Below are 17,315 nucleotides of genomic sequence, written 5' to 3' on the forward strand. Positions count from 1 at the left end.
GGTTCCAAAGGGCTTTCACTGCATGTGTCTTGGAATCCTTGACCCAGTTCCGAGGACTGGAGAGGGGATAGGTAGGTCTCTAATCTCCTTCCCCACTTCTCGGAGCAGAAGGATCAAAAGGCCCAGAGCTCAGGCCTAGGCTTCCTGTGAGGCGGAAGAGACAGGCAGCACCTCTCTTCTCTCACCAGAACCTTGTGTCCAAGGAGGTCCTTCAGGAGACCTGGGATGAGTGGTGCTTCCCCAAAACAGACTCATGGACATTAAACATCATCAGAATGGGGCAAGAGGGCAAAGAAGAAAACAGCCTCATACCAGTGAGTCACCCAGCATCCCTTGACCTCCACTCTCGTCCCATCTCTCCTCCTGGAACTCCCGCACATTATCCCCCAACTCGGTGTCCCAGCCTCCACCACCTCTCTGGTATAGCGCCTCCTGCCCCCCAGCCCAGCCCTTGCCTTTTCTATCCCTTACACCCGTACCACTTCTTCAGGCTCCCTCATCCTCCTCCAGGGTCCCCTAATTTCCCACTGTTTCACATGCCAGGTTCCCCCAGCCTCTATCCACCTGCAAGCCCTGAATCCTAATGAGCCCCATCCCAGGCAGAAGAGTGGGCTATTGAGCTACCCTGTCCCCCTCTTAGCGGTGCAGAGGCTCCTGAGCTGGGGGCTGCCAGTTTCCTGTAGCCGGTTCCTGTGGCGCCAGCCGGGCGAGTTTCCTGTCACTGCTTTCCTGCTGGGGGCAGGCGCTGGGGGGCTCCTGGCCATAGGTGAGTGTGGAAGCAGAAAGTCTGGGGTGGGCAGAGGCTGGACCAGGGCTAGGACCCATCTTTTGGCCTTTGGCTTGACCTTGTGCCCTTAGGTCTCTTTCAGCTCCTGGTGAACCCCATGAACATCTATGAAGAACAGAAGATGATGTTTTTGTACAGCTTGGTGGGTTAGTGCTGGGCAAAAGCCAGGAACACTCAAGCGGCCTGTGGAACACAGCGCCATCCTGCATGCCCAGGAAGGAGTCGGGACTTGTTTCTTCTGTACCCAAACATCCCCTGTGGCTTCAGCCTCCTCCTGGGCTTTAGGGGGAGGTCCAGAGGGAAGAGGCCGCCAATTTAAGAAGGAAGACACCGTCCTTGCCCTGAGGGAGTCTCTCCATTCCGAGGGACTCCCCATCACCCACATGATATAGTCCAACCCCATAACCCTTCATAACTCTCATCTCTCCTGACCTGTCTGACCTTGTTTTCTGATCCTCCTAAGAAATTCAATTCATTCATTCATTCATTCATTCATTCAGCACTTACTGAGAATCTGCTGAGGATTTAGCAGTAAACAAGGATGACAAGCATCCAGCCATTTTGCTTTGGTTTTGTTTGTATGTTTTTGTTTTCGTTCTGAGACGGAGTCTTGCTCTGTCGCCCAGGCTGGAGTGCAGTGGCTCAATCTCAGCTCACTGCAACCTCCACCTCCCAGGTTCAAGCCATTCTCCTGCTCAGCCTCCCGAGTAGCTGGGATTACAGGCACCCATCACCATGCCTGGCTAATTTTTGTATTTTTAGTAGAGACGGGGTTTCTGTATTTTGGCCAGGCAGGTCTCAAACTTCTGACCTCAAAAGATCTACCTGCCTCAGCCTCCCAAAGTGCTGGGATTACAGGTGTGAGCCACCGTGCCCAGCCCAGTTTAGATAATTTAACAGCTCAGTAGCTTCAAGAAGGACTCAGGTTCCTTCTGTCTTTTCTCTGCCATCTTCAGTCTATTGACCACTCTCTTCAGGTCACAAGATAGCTGCAGCAACTCTGGCATCACATCTTCATACAACAATGTCAAAGATCAGAAAAAATAAAAGAGGAAGAAACAGGCCAGGCACGATGGCTCATGCCTGTAATCCCAGCACTTTGGGAGGCTGAGGCGGGTGGATCACTTGAGGTCAGGAGTTTGAGACCAGCCTGGCCAACATGGTGAAACCCTGTCTCCACTAAAAATACAAAAATTAGCCGGATGTGGTGGTGCACACCTGTAGTCCCAGCTTCTTGGGAGGCTGAGGCAGGAGGATTGCTTGAACCCAGGAGGCAGAGATTGCAGTGAGTGGAGATCGTGCCACTGCACTCCAGCCTGGGAGACAAGAGCGAAAGGCCGTCTTGAAAAAAAAAAAGAAAAGAATAGAAGTTCAATCCTAGGCCCAACTTCACTGTCTTGGGCTGTGTGATTTGAGGCCAGGGAAAAAGGAAAATGACCTAGGTGACAGAGTGAGACTCTGTCTCAAAAAAAAAAAAAAAAGGAAGAAACATCCTTTCCTCATGTCCCTTTTTAGAAACAAGGGAAACTTGCCTATAATCCCTGCAGTAGACTTCCTCACATCTCTTTGGTCAGAACTGCGTGCAACACATGCCCTTTCCTGAACCTGTCCCAGGCAAGGGAAACAGAATTAGCATTTCATCACCTGTTTATTGAATTAATCCTGCTGGATACCAACAGGAGACTACTTTTTCTCTGACCCACTGTATTCAAACATGTTTTTTTTCCATTGATAATCTTTCACACAGCCCGTTAGATTTCTGGTTATATTTCTTTAGAAGACCTAGTCCTACTTCAACAATTAAGACTTATTTTTAGGGGTTAAAGAGGTCCAGTCCACTCTATATCAAACTTTTAACCTCATTCATTCTCAAGCATCTTCCCTCCTCATCTTGCCCTCCCCATCCCTTGGGCCCCCAGCTCAGGCCTGCTCCCTAGCATGGGGTCCTGCAATGGAGAAGGGGCATGGCCTGCTCTTTCCCTTTTTTCCTCTACTTCCTTCCCTTTCTGGTTCTTCTGATGTCAGAAGGGAGATTAGAAGAACTAGAGGAAAAGGAACAAAAGTCCTAAGTCACTAATGCCGTTATAATTCCACCGTGGATGCCTGCGTGTAGCAGGCACTCACACCCTGGCTGTCCCAGTGGGCCTGATTATTGTCTCCTAGGAGGCTGTGTGTTGACCTCGGCAATGCCCAGTTTCCTGCAGAGGCCAGTTCTTTTTGGCTGACCTCGAGGGAAGCCCCCCTTCAGGGGCACCCACAGCCTCTTGCTTTTTGGATCCCTCCCTCCAGCAGGCTGGGAGTGCACACATCCGTGCCCTGCCAGGCAGAGAAAGCAGGGCACTTTCCTTTTTGTGGAGAATGGGGTCTCGCTATATTGCCCAGGCAGGTCTCAAACCCCTGGGCTCAAGCTATCCTTCCGCCTCTGCCTCCCTAAGAGCTGGGATTACAGGTGTGAGCCACCACGCCCCGTCAAAAGCAGGGCACCTTATGGCTGCCTCTCTCCTGCCCTGATGAGAAGCAGATACCAGTCTCCATGCTTGTGTGCCCCCATTGTCCAGGGGAGGTCTACAGAGGCATTACAGAGGCTGAGCTCTCCCAGGAGCTCTCCCTCCACTCTGTGCTCCGGTGGCAGCCCTGGAGTGGCCTCATGAGGCTCTGCACTCAGCAGGAGTCTAGTCTACAGAGACCAGGCAGGTTCCCCTTCCTGCAGCGCCAGTCCCTGAAGCCTCTTGGACTCCTGGAGTCTCTCACTTGACATGTGACACCCATCCTCTCCACAGACTCTCCCTCTCTGCCTGCCCATTCCAACCACTTTTCTCCCCTTCCAGGAAATCCACATTGTCGGTCTTTTTTTTTTTTTTTTTAAGACAGAGTCTTGCTCTGTCCCCCAGGCTGGAGTGCAGTGGCACAATCTCAGCTCACTGCAACCTCCGCCTCCCGGGTTCAAGCAATTCTCCTGCCTCAACCTCCTGAGTAGCTGGGACTACAGGCACCTGCCACCATGCCTGGCTAAATTTTATATTTTTAGTTGAGACAGCCATGTTGGCCAGGCTGGTCTCAAACTCCTGACCTCAAGTGATCCACCTACCTTGGCCTCCCAAAGTGCTGGTATTATAGGCGTGGGCCACCATGCCTGGCCCATATTGCTGTTCTTTTTATATAGATGGGGTGGGATAGAGGAGTGATTTTTGCTCAAGTTTTGCTGTTTTGGTGAGCCCAAAGAAGATACCCGTAGCTCCATGGGGCTCTCATTAGAACATAGGGCCACTATTTGTCAACTATTGGCCTCAGCTCGAGTCTTTGGCCAGAAGGCCAAGACCACAGAACTAGTCCCTTTCAATGTCCTGTTCTACCATGATTGGTTTAGGCAGATCCAGATTTATCCCTCAGGGGCTGGGGCAGGGCCAGGCTATTACCCTTGCAAAAAACCCAAGTTGTGTTAGCAAGGAAGAAGGCAGAAAAAAAACTGTGGGGTGGCACCCGACAGGGTTTGCCACAAACCTGTATGACTAGGTGGAGCCAGCCATGTGAAGAACAGGGAGAGGAGTGTTCCTGGCAGGGGGAACAGCTAGGGCAAAGACCAGAGAGGAGGAATGAGCTTGGCTTGTCCAAGGAGCAGCAACGAGGTCTGTGTGGGTAGACATGGTGAGTGAAGGGCTGCATAGCATGAGATCAGGAGGCAGGCAGGAGCCAGATCACAAGCTAGGTAGACCACGTTAGGGAGTTCAGATTTTATACCAAATGTGGTAGAAAGCCACCGAATGGTTTGAAGCAGGGAAGGGACATGATCCGATTTATGCTTTTGCAAGATCACTCTGGCTGCCTTGTAAAAACTGAAGTGTAAGGTAGCAAGAGAGGACATAGGGAGACTCATCAGGTTATAGTCCCAGTAAGAAATGATGGGGACTCTACCACGACAGTGGAGATGGAGGAAGTGTAAGGATTTGGGATTTGCTTTGGCGATCATTCGGTGAACATTCCATCAACACACAAATCTTCTAGCTCCCCCGACCAGCTTATACTGTTCCTTTGGCCTGGAATGCCATCTGCACCTCCTAACAACACTTACTCACCTTCCAGGCCCAGCTGACACATCCTCTCTTTGTCCAGCCTTCTCAGCCCCACCCCTCCCTGAAGAAATACGTACTCCCTCCTCGGCTCCCACAGCGCTCTATAAGCACCTCCCTTGTGCACTTAGCACATCGTGTTGTAGTCATTTGTTTACTCATCTGTCTCTTTCTCTGGATTATGAGCTTCCAGAAGTTCACTGTCTCCTTGCAGAGACCACAGGGAGACACATGTGAAACTGCTAAAACATACCAGGTGGTACGTGACTAAGGGCTAAAATTAGAGGCAGGGACTGCGAGTGCTGTAGGTGTCTGAGTACTGGGAGTACTGAGGTGGGCTCTGATCTCTCTTCTGACCACTCTGAGCATGAGCGCCTGTTTCCAGAGTTTTTCTCTTGCTCTCTCTGCTCCCTCAGCACCTAGGGTCAGTGTCACTGTAGCCCAGAAAACCTTGGCTTCCTTCCCTAACACAAACACACACAAGTCAATCATTTGTGGCTTTTTAAGTTCTAGCCATCCCTCTATGCCCTTCCAGAGACTGGCACATAGCTCAACTCTGTGAGTGGCTGCTGAATGAAAGAATGAGTGGCCTAGCAGGTCTATCAGAGTCAGTGTAAATGGGGATAAGGGCAGGATGGTGGTGGTTCGAGAATGGGGTGTTGCAGGTGGGTGCTCTGGTAAACATGAGGAAGGGAGGCAGCTTCCTCACTTCACCTCACCACCTCTTGGGCTCTCCTGACAGGCTTGGGGGCCATGGGCTGGGGGACCTCCCCTCACATCCGCTGTGCCAGCCTCCTGCTAGTACCCAAGATGCTGGGCAAGGAAGGCAGGCTCTTTGTCCTGGGATACGCCTTGGCTGCCATCTATGTGGGTGAGTATGTGGGGGCCAGTGAGTTACACTGAAGCAGTGACCCTGGGTGGGCCATCCAATGGGAGCCATGCCAGGTGAAGGAGAAAAGACAGGGGTGTCATCCCAGCTGCTCTAACTCGCTGTGTGTCCCTGAGGGAGCTCCTCCCCATATCTGGGCCTCCTCAGTTTATAAGAGTGAAAACATTGGCCAGCCACGGTGGTTCATGCCCATAATCCCAGCACTTTGGGAGGCTGAGGTGGGTGGATCACCTGAGGTCAGGAGTTCAAGACCAGCCATGGTGAAACCCCATCTCTACTAAAAATGCAAAAATTAGCCAGGTGTGGTGGTGCACACCTATAGTCCCAGCTATTCGGGAGGCTGAGACAGGATAATCGCTTGAACCTGGGAGGTGGAGCCTGCAGTGAGCCGAGATTGTGCCATTGCGCTCCAGCCTGGGTGAGAGAGCAAGACTCCGTCTCAAAAAAAAAAAAAAAAAGGCCAGGCATGGCGGCTCACCTGTAATCCCAGCACTGTGGGAGGCCGAAGCGGGCAGATCACGAGGTCAAGAGTTCGAGACCAGCCTGACCAACATGCTGAAACCCCATCTCTACTAAAAATACCAAAAAAATTAGCTAGACATGGTGGCGCGTGCCTGTAATCCCAGCTGCTCAGCAGGCTGAGGCAGGAGAATCGCTTGAGCCCGGGAGGCGGAGGTTGCAATGAGCAGAGATCGAGCCACTGCACTCCAGCCTGGGCAACAGAGGGAGGCTCTCAAAAAAAAAAAAAAAAAAAAAAAAACAGTGAAAAAAATCAAGGGTTGAACAAGATGACCTTTCATAGGCTTCTCGGCCCCACCACTTTATAGTTGTAGGCGATCGGCACTATGTGCAGAGGGGAGCTGAGCGGGTTTGAGAAAGTGCTGGTTATACAGGGAGGTGACCCACCAGGGCCTCTTTCTCCAGGGCCAGTAGCCAATCTGCGGCACAATCTCAACGACGTGATTGCATCGCTGGGCTGCACCGTGGAGCTGCAGATCAACAACACCCGTGCAGCTTGGCGCATCTCCACAGCCCCCTTACGGGCCGTGTTCAAGGACCTGCTGGTTAGGAATCTGCACAGGCAGGGCCTGGGGGGTCCCTCTCCCTGGGGCCGAGTTAACTTGAGCTGAGAGTTGTCACCGTGGATTTACAGTTTCCCAGTGGGGATACTACTGGCATTTTTTGCAGAACTATTCCCAGACATTGCAGAATGTGCCCTGGTCCTGGGACATTAAATGCCAGGAGAGCCCTTGAGTCACTGGGACATGCTCTATACACATTTCCTAATACCTGAGTGGTCAGTACTCTGGACAGCTGAACTAGAATATCTAGGAAATTTGGGAGCTTTTGCCTTGAGTAGCTCAGAAGTTTCGAAGACAAGAAGATTCAAGAATTGGGTATTGGAGGGCTGGAGACTGGGGGTTTGGGAGAATTGGAGAGTTGGGGAGATGGGGGCCGAGGGGTTTGGAAGTTGGGGGCATTCAGATGGCATAATGATCTCAGAGACTAGTGGTGAAGGGTAAGGTCTAAGGACCTGGGGAACCACTGACCAGGAAGGGTCTGGGATGGGAGGACTGAGGAAGAGCTGAGAGTCTGGGGGATATGCAGAGCCAGGACATGTGGTATCAGACAAGGCAGCTGGTGTGGGGGTTCCCAAGGGCAATGGACAGCCAGGAATTTGAAGTGAGAGGCTGTGTCTCAGGGCCTAGGCCCCCTGCCAGCCAGGGGTGAGAGCCCAAAGCTTGGCTACTGGGGGAAGACAGGCCCTCAGGCAGCAGAAGCTCTAAAGCCCCAGCCCTCACCCTTTCCTCCCTCCACCTCCAATCCCAGAGTAGCAAAGAATTGCTGAGAGCAGAGACTCGGAACATCTCCGCCACTTTTGAGGACCTGGATGCCCAGGTGAATAGTGAGATGGGCTACACCCCTGAGGATGCCGTGGACTCAGGGGAGACAGCCCAGGGCAGGGAGGCCCGCCAAGCCCCAGCTTCCAGACTCCACCTGTCGACACAGAAGATGTATGAGCTGAAGACCAAGCTGCGTTGCTCCTGTGAGGGGTATCCCTTGGGAGTGGAGGGTGGGGTAGGATGTGGGGCCAGCATTGTGGATTACGATGTGGGAACCTCAGACACCCTTGCTCCTTCCTACAGATGTGGTGAACCAGGCCATACTCAGCTGCCGTCGTTGGTTTGACCACAAGCATGAACAGTGCATGAAGCACATCTGGGTCCCACTCCTCACCCACCTGCTCTGCCTGCCTATGAAGTTCAAGTTCTTCTGTGGCATTGCCAAGGGTCTGCACAGTTGCAAAGGGGTGGGGAGCATCAGGAGTAGGAAGCTGAGTCCTTGGGACCCACTGGTAGGCAACAGGCAGGAAAGCAACAGATGAGGAGGGTTTTGGCCCTGGGGCCACAGCATCCTTAGAGCCCAGTCCATCTGCTGAATAGCCCTGTGACCCAGGGTGAGTTACAGCAAAGCTCTGAGCTGTGGCTCTTCATCTGAAAGATGGGCATGGGCAGAATAACAGTAGTTCTTGCATTAATTTTTTTTTTTTTTGAGATAGGGTGTTTCACTCTTGTCACCCAGACTGGAGTGCAGTGGCGTGATCTCGGCTTACTGCAACCTCTGCCTCCCGAGTTGAAGCGATTCTTCTGCCTCAGCCTCCCGAGTAGCTGGGATTACAGGTGGCCGCCACCATGCTCAGCTAATTTTTGTATATTTAGTAGAGACGGGGTTTCACCACATTGACCAAGCTGGTCTTGAACTCTTAACCTCAGGTGATCCACCCACCTCAGCCTCCCAAAGTGCTGGGATTACAGGTGTGAGCCATCGCACCCAGCCACATTAAGGGCTTTTAAGGATTTATGGGGCTAACGTATGTGAAGGCAGTGGCAGAGCTGGCACACAGAGGAGCTGCTCTGTAAACGCTGGCTCTCCTTACTGATGTTTGTTATAGTTGAGGATAGATGGACAAAAATGGGGGAACTCGGGTCTGGTTCCTGGAGGGCAGGATCCAAAGAGAGCGGAGAGGGGAAGACTCAGTGTTGGTGTGGTAGCAAGCCATGGGCAGAGAGACAAAAAAGCAGGATGAGGAGGAACACAGGAGGACAGGCAGGCCGGGCCTGCACCTGGAGGACAGGCCCGGGGAGGCCCCTGACCCCGCCCACTGTCTACCAGTGATGGAGGTTTGGTGCCGCAATCGCATCCCAGTGGAAGGCAACTTTGGGCAGACCTACGACTCCCTCAACCAGTCTATTCATGGCCTGGATGGGGAATTTTCAGCCAATATTGACTTCAAGGTAGAAGGCAAGGGCGAGGGTTGGTGGGGGGTAGATAGGGAGTGGGAGGAGGGCATGAGGGAATAGGGCTAGAGGAAGGACAAGTGAGAGGGCACAGGAAAGAGGTGACCAGGGGTGAGAGAGGGGGACAAGGAGGGGAATGTCGCTGGTGTTGAGGGGGCCCTCTGTTTCCCATCTCCACCCCCGAACACCTGAGATGGGCAGGGGAAGGGAAAGGTGGTGAGGAGCGGACAGTGCCAAGCCTGTGGTTTGTGCAGACTTGGCCTGGGGCAGGAGCTATCAGCCAGATATGAGATGATGTCAGCTGATGTAGGTGCAGGAGAGCAAGACTGTGTCCAGGAGGGTGGTGAGCAGAAGGAAGTGACAACTCCTGGAGGTCCTGGGAGGGCCCCGGGGACACAAGTGGGGTACTGGGGGACAGACGTCATGAAGAGGCGGGACCTGGGTCTGGCAAGGTGGCCGCAGGCTGAGTTTGCTCATGTGCCCTCCACCAGGAAGAGAAGCAGGCTGGGGTGCTGGGGCTCAACACGAGCTGGGAGCGCGTGAGCACCGAGGTGCGGGACTACGTGCACCACCAGGAGGCCCGGCTGGAGTGGGCCCTGGGGCTGCTGCACGTGCTGCTCTCCTGCACTTTCCTGCTGGTCCTGCACGCGTGAGCCATGGCCCCCACCCCAGCAGCCCCTCCTCTGCCCCAAACTGGAGCCCTGGCCCTGAAGGAGGCTGTAAGGATGGAACCCTAGCGCCTATCCCCACCTCTCAATCTGAATATTATTTACCTTTGTCTTTGTTTACACAAAGTTAAAGGAAATGTGGACATTTTGTCAGAAGAACATTACCCATGTTCCCACTGCCTTAAAAGGTCAACCGTCTTCATTCATCCACCTCCTTCCAGCCTTTATCCCAATACTGATTTTTTTTTTTTACATTTAGCTTTGACTTTTGATTTTTTCTTGCCCTTCATATTCCCCTTGGCTCTGACTTTGTGCCATTTTTATCTTTCCATTTTGCTTTCATTTTCTCCTGCCTGCTGCGTTGGCAGTGACTTTCCCTCCATTTAGAACAAAGTCCTTAACCCCACCCAGCCCAGTGTCCAGCTGGGCTGCCAAGGGCCTTGCTCTGCTCCAGCTCCCCTGCTGGTCTCTGGACCCTCTATTTCCCATCCCGACTCCCAAACACCTGAGATGGGCAGGGCTTGGGTGAGGGCTGCCACAGGGCTGTTGCTCTGTCTGCCCCTATGTGGGGGGCCTAGAGTGGCTGCAAGTGAGTGGGTATGCGTGTATCTAGGGCCCGATGGGAAGACAAAGATGAAGCAGCTCTATTCCTGCCCTCAATAAGCTCATGATCGCTAGGCATGGCAGCTCACTCCTGTAATCCCAACATTTTGGGAAGCCGAGGCAGGAGGATGGCTTGAGTTAGGTGTTTGAGACCAGCCTGGGTAACACAGTGAGACCTCATCTCTACAAAAAATGAACAAAATTAGCCAGGTGTGGGGTACATGCCTGTAGTCCCAGCTACTTGGGAGGCTGAGGCAGGAGAATCACTGGGAGGTCGAGGCTGCAGTGAGCTGTGATTGTGCCACTGCATTCTGCATTCCAGCCTGGTGTCAGAGTGAGAGCTTGTCTCAAAAATAAATAAATAAATAAAAGCTAATGATCTAGTTGGGATCATGAGACACCCACAAGACAGAGATGGTTCAAGGGCCATTCTGTGGATTGGCTTTTGAGACGTATATGGGAGCTGAGAAGGTGCCCCTTGGAAGGGTCATAACTGGGCTCCAAATGGCTGCAGATGGGGAGCGGTGGTCAAGGAAAGAAGAGTGTCCCTTGGGTAAGGCTTCTGGCATCTGTGGGGTACAGAGGGCAGAGGCTGGCCTGGAGGACTGAAGTGGGCATGACCAGAACAGTCTGGAAAGCCCTGCAGGAAGACCTGGAACTGGCGGTGGTGGCAAGATGGCCTCAGGAAGTCTGGAGGGAGGGAGGCCAGGTTGGGTCGGAGGTTAGGGAGCCTGGCCCGGGTAGAGCATGGCAGGAAGATGGCTTGAGATGGAGGGGGAAGGGGAAAGGTGCAGCGAGGCTCAGAGCCAGCTTGTGGAGGGAAGGAAGGAGGCACAGAGTCAAAAGCTACTTCCAGGCTTTCAAGCTGGGTGAGGTCATACACTGAAAGGACAGCTGGCGGGAGGGCAGGCCCTGGCTCAGGAAGCCCAGGCACCACCTCTGTGAGCCTCTCCACAAGAGGGCACTCACGGTATGTCTTTGCACTTACAGTAGTTTTAAAGGCAAAGATGTGGATTTTTACAGGGCCCCAGAAGCAATAGTACTGAAACTAATGTTTCACACTTTACAGAGTTTGTTTAATGTACTTTTACAGTTTTAAACACATTTGCAATAATTAACATTTTTTCCTTAGCAAACTGAAGCATTATGTAGGGCTTTGAGAAATACATGGGGGATAGCTATATATGTAGGCATACACCCATGCACACGTGCACTGTGCTTAAGGGTAGCCAGAGAGGGCCAGGGTGTATTGGGGAGGACGGAGATGGTGGTCTGGGATGAGTTTTGCCCCAGCACACCTCCAGGAGATATGCTGCAGGCAAAGCCAAGAGGCAGGAACTTGTGAGTCACAGTGGATTAGGTGATTCCTGAAACTTCAAGGAGTTTCCCCCTCTCTGTGACTCTGCTCGATATTCATCCTGCAAGATGCATGCCTGTCCCTACCTCAGATGCACACATGCAACTCCCTCCCAGACAGGCCGGCCATGCCCTCCTCTGAGCCCCCACCTCATCCCCTACTCACTTCTGCTATGTCTCACCCATCGTGTAGGGAGATGTCTCCCTCTACACAATTGGAAGGCAGGGACAGAGTCTTCTCCTTGTTATCACCATCGCCTAGCAGTGCCTAGGACATAGATGGTGCTCAATGAATGCTGGCTGGTTGGTTGAATGACTGTGCCTCAAGGAAGCCCGTGTTTGGGGATAGCTGAGGAGAACCTGGAGGAGATGGAGACATCCCTGTCCATCCACCCACAGGTCTTTCTCCTACATGGACAGCTATAACCATGACATTCGTTTTGACAACATCTACATCAGCACCTACTTCTGCCAGATTGACGACCGCAGGAAGAAGCTGGTGAGTGGGCGCAGCACTGCCTGGGGATGCCTTGCTGCTGTGTGACCTGTGTGGGTTCATGCTCCAGGAAGGCAGAGGGGAAAGGGCAGAGGGCCCTTGGGTTTCCTAACTGTGTGGACATTTGTTTTCCAGGGCAAACGGACTCTGCTGCCACTCCGCAAAGCTGAGGAGAAAACCGTCATCTTCCCTTGCAAGCCCACCATCCAGGCCTCAGAAATGAGCAATGTGGTGAGGACGGCATGGGGAGCGGACTCCTGGGTGCAAAGACAGGCCTGAAGGTGAGGGTAGAGGGTAAAAGGCACCAGAGAGTGCTCCGTGCCCAGGCAGGTGGCACTGCCCAGCTCTGCCCCTCCTGCTCCTTGGCCAGGTGAGGGAGCTCCTGGAGACACTGCCCATTCTGCTGCTGCTGGTGGTGCTGTGCGGCTTGGACTGGGCTCTCTACTCCATCTTCGACACCATCCGCCACCACTCCTTCCTACAGTACTCCTTCCGCAGTGAGCCCATCCCCCCAGACACATTCCAGGCCCAAGCGACACCCTCTGGAGAACTCCAATGCCTGCACAGGCGCCCCACCCTAGTTCTTCCAACCGTGCCTCGTCCTTCTGCCTTTTTTTTTTTTTTTTTTTTTTTTGAGTCAAAGAGTCTCGCTCTGTCACCCAGGCTGGAGGAGTGCATTGGCGCAATCTCAGCTCACTGCAACCTCCACCTCCCAGGTTCAAGCAATTCTCCTGCCTCAACCTCTTGAGTAGCTGAGATTACAGGTGTGAGCCACCACGGCCAGCTAATTTTTCTATTTTTAGTAGAGACGGAGTTTCACCATGTTGGTAAGGCTGGTCTCGAACTCCTGACCTCAAGTGATCCACCTGCCTCGGCCACCCAAAGTGCTAGGATTACAGGTGTAGGCCACCGTGCCAGCCATCTTCTGCCTCTTCTTTTCCCCTTTCTGTGATTCAGCCCCTCCCTGTCCTCCTCAAGGTCAAATGTCAGCCCTGCAACCTGACAGCAGGTGACGGGGGCTCTTTACCCCTTTACACTTACAACTGGGAGCAGCGAGGGGTTAGGATTCAGGAAGGGACAGAAAGACCCAGGCAGCTGAGAAGCATTTCTGTGTCTTGACCCCTCCCTGACATCTACCCCCTTAACACATTCCTGATTTCCCCACCTGCCCTGACTTCCCTACCTGCCCTCCTGGCCGCAGGCAGTCATAAACTGGAGGTGAAGGTCGGGGGAGACTCCATGCTAGCCCGGCTTCTTCGAAAAACCATTGGGGCCCTGAACACCTCCTCAGAGACAGTGATGGAATCAAACAACATGCGTGAGTGATGCTGAAAGTTTGGATCAGAGGAATCGAGGGCGGTGGGGCAAGGGTCAAAAGACTCCAAGGTAAAGAGTTGGGGGCCTGGGCCTTGGGTGTGGAGAGATGGGGGTTGGAGCACTTGAGCTGGGGAAATCGGAGCAGGGAACACATCTGGGCAGGTTTGAAGAAGGGGAGCATGACAAGCTTGGGTCAGAGGAGTCTGGAGGCCAGGGTCTTGGGGCTAGAGGGCCCCAGCCCTCCAGAGCAGCACTGTCCAACAGGACATTCAGCGAAGATAGAAATCTGCAAGATCTGTGCCACACTGGGCCCAGCGGCTACAGTACTGACAGGGCAGTTCTGCAGTGAGGGGCAGGCAGGAGGAGAGCAGGGGAATCAGAGGACTGCACCTTCCACTGGGATGGGAAGTCCAACCCAGGGCTGCCCTGCCCCTTGGCTGGTCCTGACCAGACCCCTGGCCTGCCCCTCCCCTAGCCTGCCTGCCCCAGCCTGTGGGCCTGGATGCCAGGGCCTACTGGAGAGCTGCGCTACCGATTGGCCTGTTAGTGTGTCTCTGCCTGTTACAGGCTTTTGGCTACCGACTCCGGAGGGTCATCGCAGCCTTCTACTTCCCCAAGGTTTGCCCCTCCCCAAACCTCTCCACCCCTACACACCAGCACACACACACACACACACACACTACACCCAGCTCCCTACCAACTCCATCTTTGGGGGATGCCTTTCTCTATCACTGACCCCCTCCCTGCCCCCAGCGAGAGAAGAAGCGGATCCTGTTCCTCTACAATGACCTATTGAAGAAAAGAGCAGCCTTCACCAAACTCAGGAGGGCCGCTATCCTGAGGCGGGCGCGACAGCAGAAGGCTCCGGTAAGTCCAGGCGTGAGTGCTACTGCCAGCTCCTGGCTGGGTCTAAGTACAGCGGGGCAAGGGGCAGCTCCCTTCAGTCCACCCAGCACCCAGCACCCACCAGTGGTCACAGGCCTACTCGAGCCTGGTGAGTTCTTTTTATTTTTTGAGATGGAATCTCACTGTGTCGCCCAGGCTGGAGTGCAGTGGCACAATCTCGGCTCACTGCAACCTCTGCCTCCCAGGTTCAAGCGATTCTCCTGTCTCAGCCCCCCACTCCACAAGTAGCCAGGATTACAGGCACGCGCCACCACGCCCAGCTATTTTTTTGTATTTTTAGTAGAGACAGGGTTTCACCATGTTGGCTAGGCTGGTCTCAAACTCCTGGACCTCAGGTGATCCGCCCACCTCAGCCTTCCAAAGTGCTAGGATTACAGGCATGAGCCACCGAGGCCGGCCAAGTCCGGTGAGATCTGATGCAACAGATGCTGAGGGCCCCAGCCATCTAGCTCCTAAGGTCAGGGCTGTGCCTGTTTCTGAATCCCAGGATTCAGCCCAGCCTAAGATACTCAGTGGACCATTAGGAAGCAGGCAGAAAAGAAGAATGAGATTTAATACAGTCTGCTCACAGAAAAGCAAGAGGGCCGCACAGAAACAGGAGGCCCAAGGCAAAACCAAAGGTTCTACCAGAGGGCTGCAGACCAGAAGCTCAGTGCAGTTCAGGGGACAGGAGGAGGCAGGTGGGCTGGGAGTCAGGAAGGCCTCAGGCAGGGGCACACGGTAAGACACATGGAATCTGAGAAAGCAGACTCCAGTCCATACTCCCTCATTAAGTTGTGTCACCTTGGCCAAGGTCTTCAGTGAGCCTTGGTTTCTCCCTCTGAAGAATGGCAAGACTGGAGAGATCTGTAAGTCCTGCTCACTGGAGATCAGCCTAGAGTGGTGGTCAGGTGTGGGACTCCAGTGCCAGAGGGCCTAAGTATGAATCCCGGCTCCTTCCCTCATTACTATGACAACGGTGTGACCTTGAGCACATGACTTAACTGCTGTGCCTGGCTTTTGCCTTCCATAAAATGGGGTTAACTACTCCATCTGGTTGTTGTAAGGATTAAATGAGTAGTACTCACATGGTGCTGGCATGCAGCAAGTTCCATATGCATGCATGTTATCATTGTTGTGACCCTGGGCAGTGATCACATCTCTAAGCATCAGTTTTCTCACCTGAAAAAAAAGAGATGATATTAACACTATCTGCCTTATATGATAATTGAATTTTTTTTTTTTTTTTTTGAGACTAAGTCTCACTCTGTCACCCAGGCTGGAGTGCAGTGACGTGATCTTGGTTCACTGCAACCTCCACCTCCCCAGTTCAAGCGATTCTCGTGCCTCAGCTTCCCAAGTAGCTGGGATTACAGGCATGTACTACCACGCCCAGCTAATTTAGAATTGAAATAATTTACGTACAGTATCTTAGTACAGGACCTGACATTATAAACAATGAGTGGCAGCCATTCTTATTTAATCAGTCCTAACAAAGTTCATAAAAGTGAGACTGTGTTTGCTTAGCTTTTTCCCTAGTGCCTGGATACCCCCAGCCCCCATGACACACAATAGGGGCCAAATGAATGTGTTGTGAAAAAATGAAAAACAAAAAAGAACATGCTGGGATTCCTTGACAGGGTCGTGAAGCAAACTGAATGTGAACGCACAGATGGAAATGTGCCGGACAGTCATTCCGAGCAGAATGTGCAAAGACTCAGAGTCCGCAGGAAATGCCAAGTGCCAGGGCTAGTCTCAGGAGAAACTGGCTCAGAAGAGACAGCTCTCAGGGAGGGCTAAAGTGGGAAAGAGGCTAGAAAGGGACCAGGTGATGGAAGACTCTGAAGGCCAAGCCCAGGAGTTCTGTCCGTCTGGCAGGCAGCAGAGCCTCTGGAGTTTCTTGGGCAAAGAGTGGCTGCTTCCTGGGTAAGGTGGCCTGTGAAAAATCCCTGACAACTGTGTAGAGACATGTCGTGAGGGATGGCAGGGATCATAGTGAACTAGGTTTGTGGTTTGGAATCAGGGCCCCTGGGGTCCAGCCAAGTTGGATTGTTTACTATCTGTGTGACTTTGAGAGTCACTTCACCTTTCTCATCTGTAAAGTGGGGATAGCAACAGTGATAGTCGATCTGGCCTGCTCACTTCTCAGCCTCACTGTGAGAACCAAATATGATTTACATGAAAGTGCAAATGAGAGTTGTGGCTGATACCCGCTTGGAGAGAGCCTGGAGGGTGCATCCTCCCATTCTCCATCTCAGAGTTGGGGAGGGAGGCACCCTCGCCCTCCAGGGGTTTCCTTTGTCTAACCCAGCCTCCTCCAACCCGCGGGCATTGTTAGGCCTGGCGACTTCAGACACGAAACGCTGTCCAGTTCCCCTTCTTTCCCGCCTCGCTCCCCGGCTGGCGCTAACGCCCATCTCCCAACAGCGCCACCCGCTGGCGGATATCCTGCACCGCGGCTGCCCGCTCCTGCGCCGGCGCTGCGTGGTGTGCCAGGCACCCGAGACGCCCGAGTCCTACGTGTGCCGGACGCTGGACTGCGAGGCCGTGTACTGCTGGTCGTGCTGGGACGACATGCGGCAGCGGTGCCCGGTCTGCACGCCCCGCGAGGAGCTCTCTTCCTCCGCCTTTAGTGACAGCAACGACGACACTGCCTACGCGGGGTGAAGAGGCGTCCTGCTCGCTATTCCGCCCCGTCCTTCTGAGTTAATAAAATGCCTTGTACGCTTCACGTGGGTCGGGGACTGGGGTGAGCCGCGTGCTGCCTCGCCTGCAGTCGGGAAAGCCTGCCCTCCCGACCTCTCCGAGCCAGGCTCGGAGGCACAGGAGGCAGGGAGGCCGCGAAACTACTAGGGAGGGGTCTGGACCTGGGGCCGGGTGAAGGCGCGCCGCCCAAGCCGGTCGGACCGGGACCCGGCTCCCACCCTGCACAGTTGCGGGAAAGCGGT

General features: G+C 53.6%; 1 protein-coding gene and 1 long non-coding RNA gene across 5 annotated transcripts in view; one reads left to right on the forward strand and one right to left on the reverse strand.

Moving 5' to 3' along the window:
- Positions 1 to 22: 22 nt before the first annotated feature.
- DCST1 (DC-STAMP domain containing 1) lies at positions 23 to 17,096 on the forward strand. Of its 4 annotated transcripts, none has more exons than XM_063626651.1 (17): positions 41 to 71; positions 189 to 314; positions 641 to 766; positions 859 to 933; positions 5,597 to 5,725; positions 6,668 to 6,807; positions 7,574 to 7,790; positions 7,891 to 8,034; positions 8,918 to 9,039; positions 9,534 to 9,691; positions 12,069 to 12,168; positions 12,301 to 12,396; positions 12,536 to 12,662; positions 13,367 to 13,483; positions 13,958 to 14,100; positions 14,236 to 14,349; positions 16,795 to 17,096. In XM_063626651.1, exons 2-17 carry the CDS (start codon positions 254 to 256, stop codon positions 17,032 to 17,034), a joined length of 2,109 nt encoding a protein of 702 aa, XP_063482721.1. In that variant the 5' UTR covers positions 41 to 71; positions 189 to 253; the 3' UTR covers positions 17,035 to 17,096. The 4 variants fall into 4 exon arrangements, with proteins under 4 accessions (XP_063482723.1, XP_063482721.1, XP_063482720.1 ...); XM_063626650.1 differs by having other exon boundaries at positions 43 to 71; positions 544 to 766; XM_063626653.1 differs by lacking the exon at positions 859 to 933 and having other exon boundaries at positions 23 to 71.
- The window catches only part of LOC134734387 (uncharacterized), an 18,795-nt gene continuing 12,847 nt past the window's right edge, over positions 11,368 to 17,315 (reverse strand). Inside the window, exons 2-4 of the long non-coding RNA XR_010117593.1 lie at positions 15,456 to 15,549; positions 12,136 to 12,331; positions 11,368 to 12,029 (exon numbers count right to left, since the gene is read on the reverse strand). This is a non-coding gene — a long non-coding RNA (uncharacterized lncRNA). The remainder of the gene's footprint in view (positions 12,030 to 12,135; positions 12,332 to 15,455; positions 15,550 to 17,315) is intronic.

Source organism: Symphalangus syndactylus, chromosome 12 (assembly GCF_028878055.3).
Source record: "Symphalangus syndactylus isolate Jambi chromosome 12, NHGRI_mSymSyn1-v2.1_pri, whole genome shotgun sequence".
In the NCBI taxonomy this organism is placed as follows: domain Eukaryota; kingdom Metazoa; phylum Chordata; class Mammalia; order Primates; family Hylobatidae; genus Symphalangus; species Symphalangus syndactylus.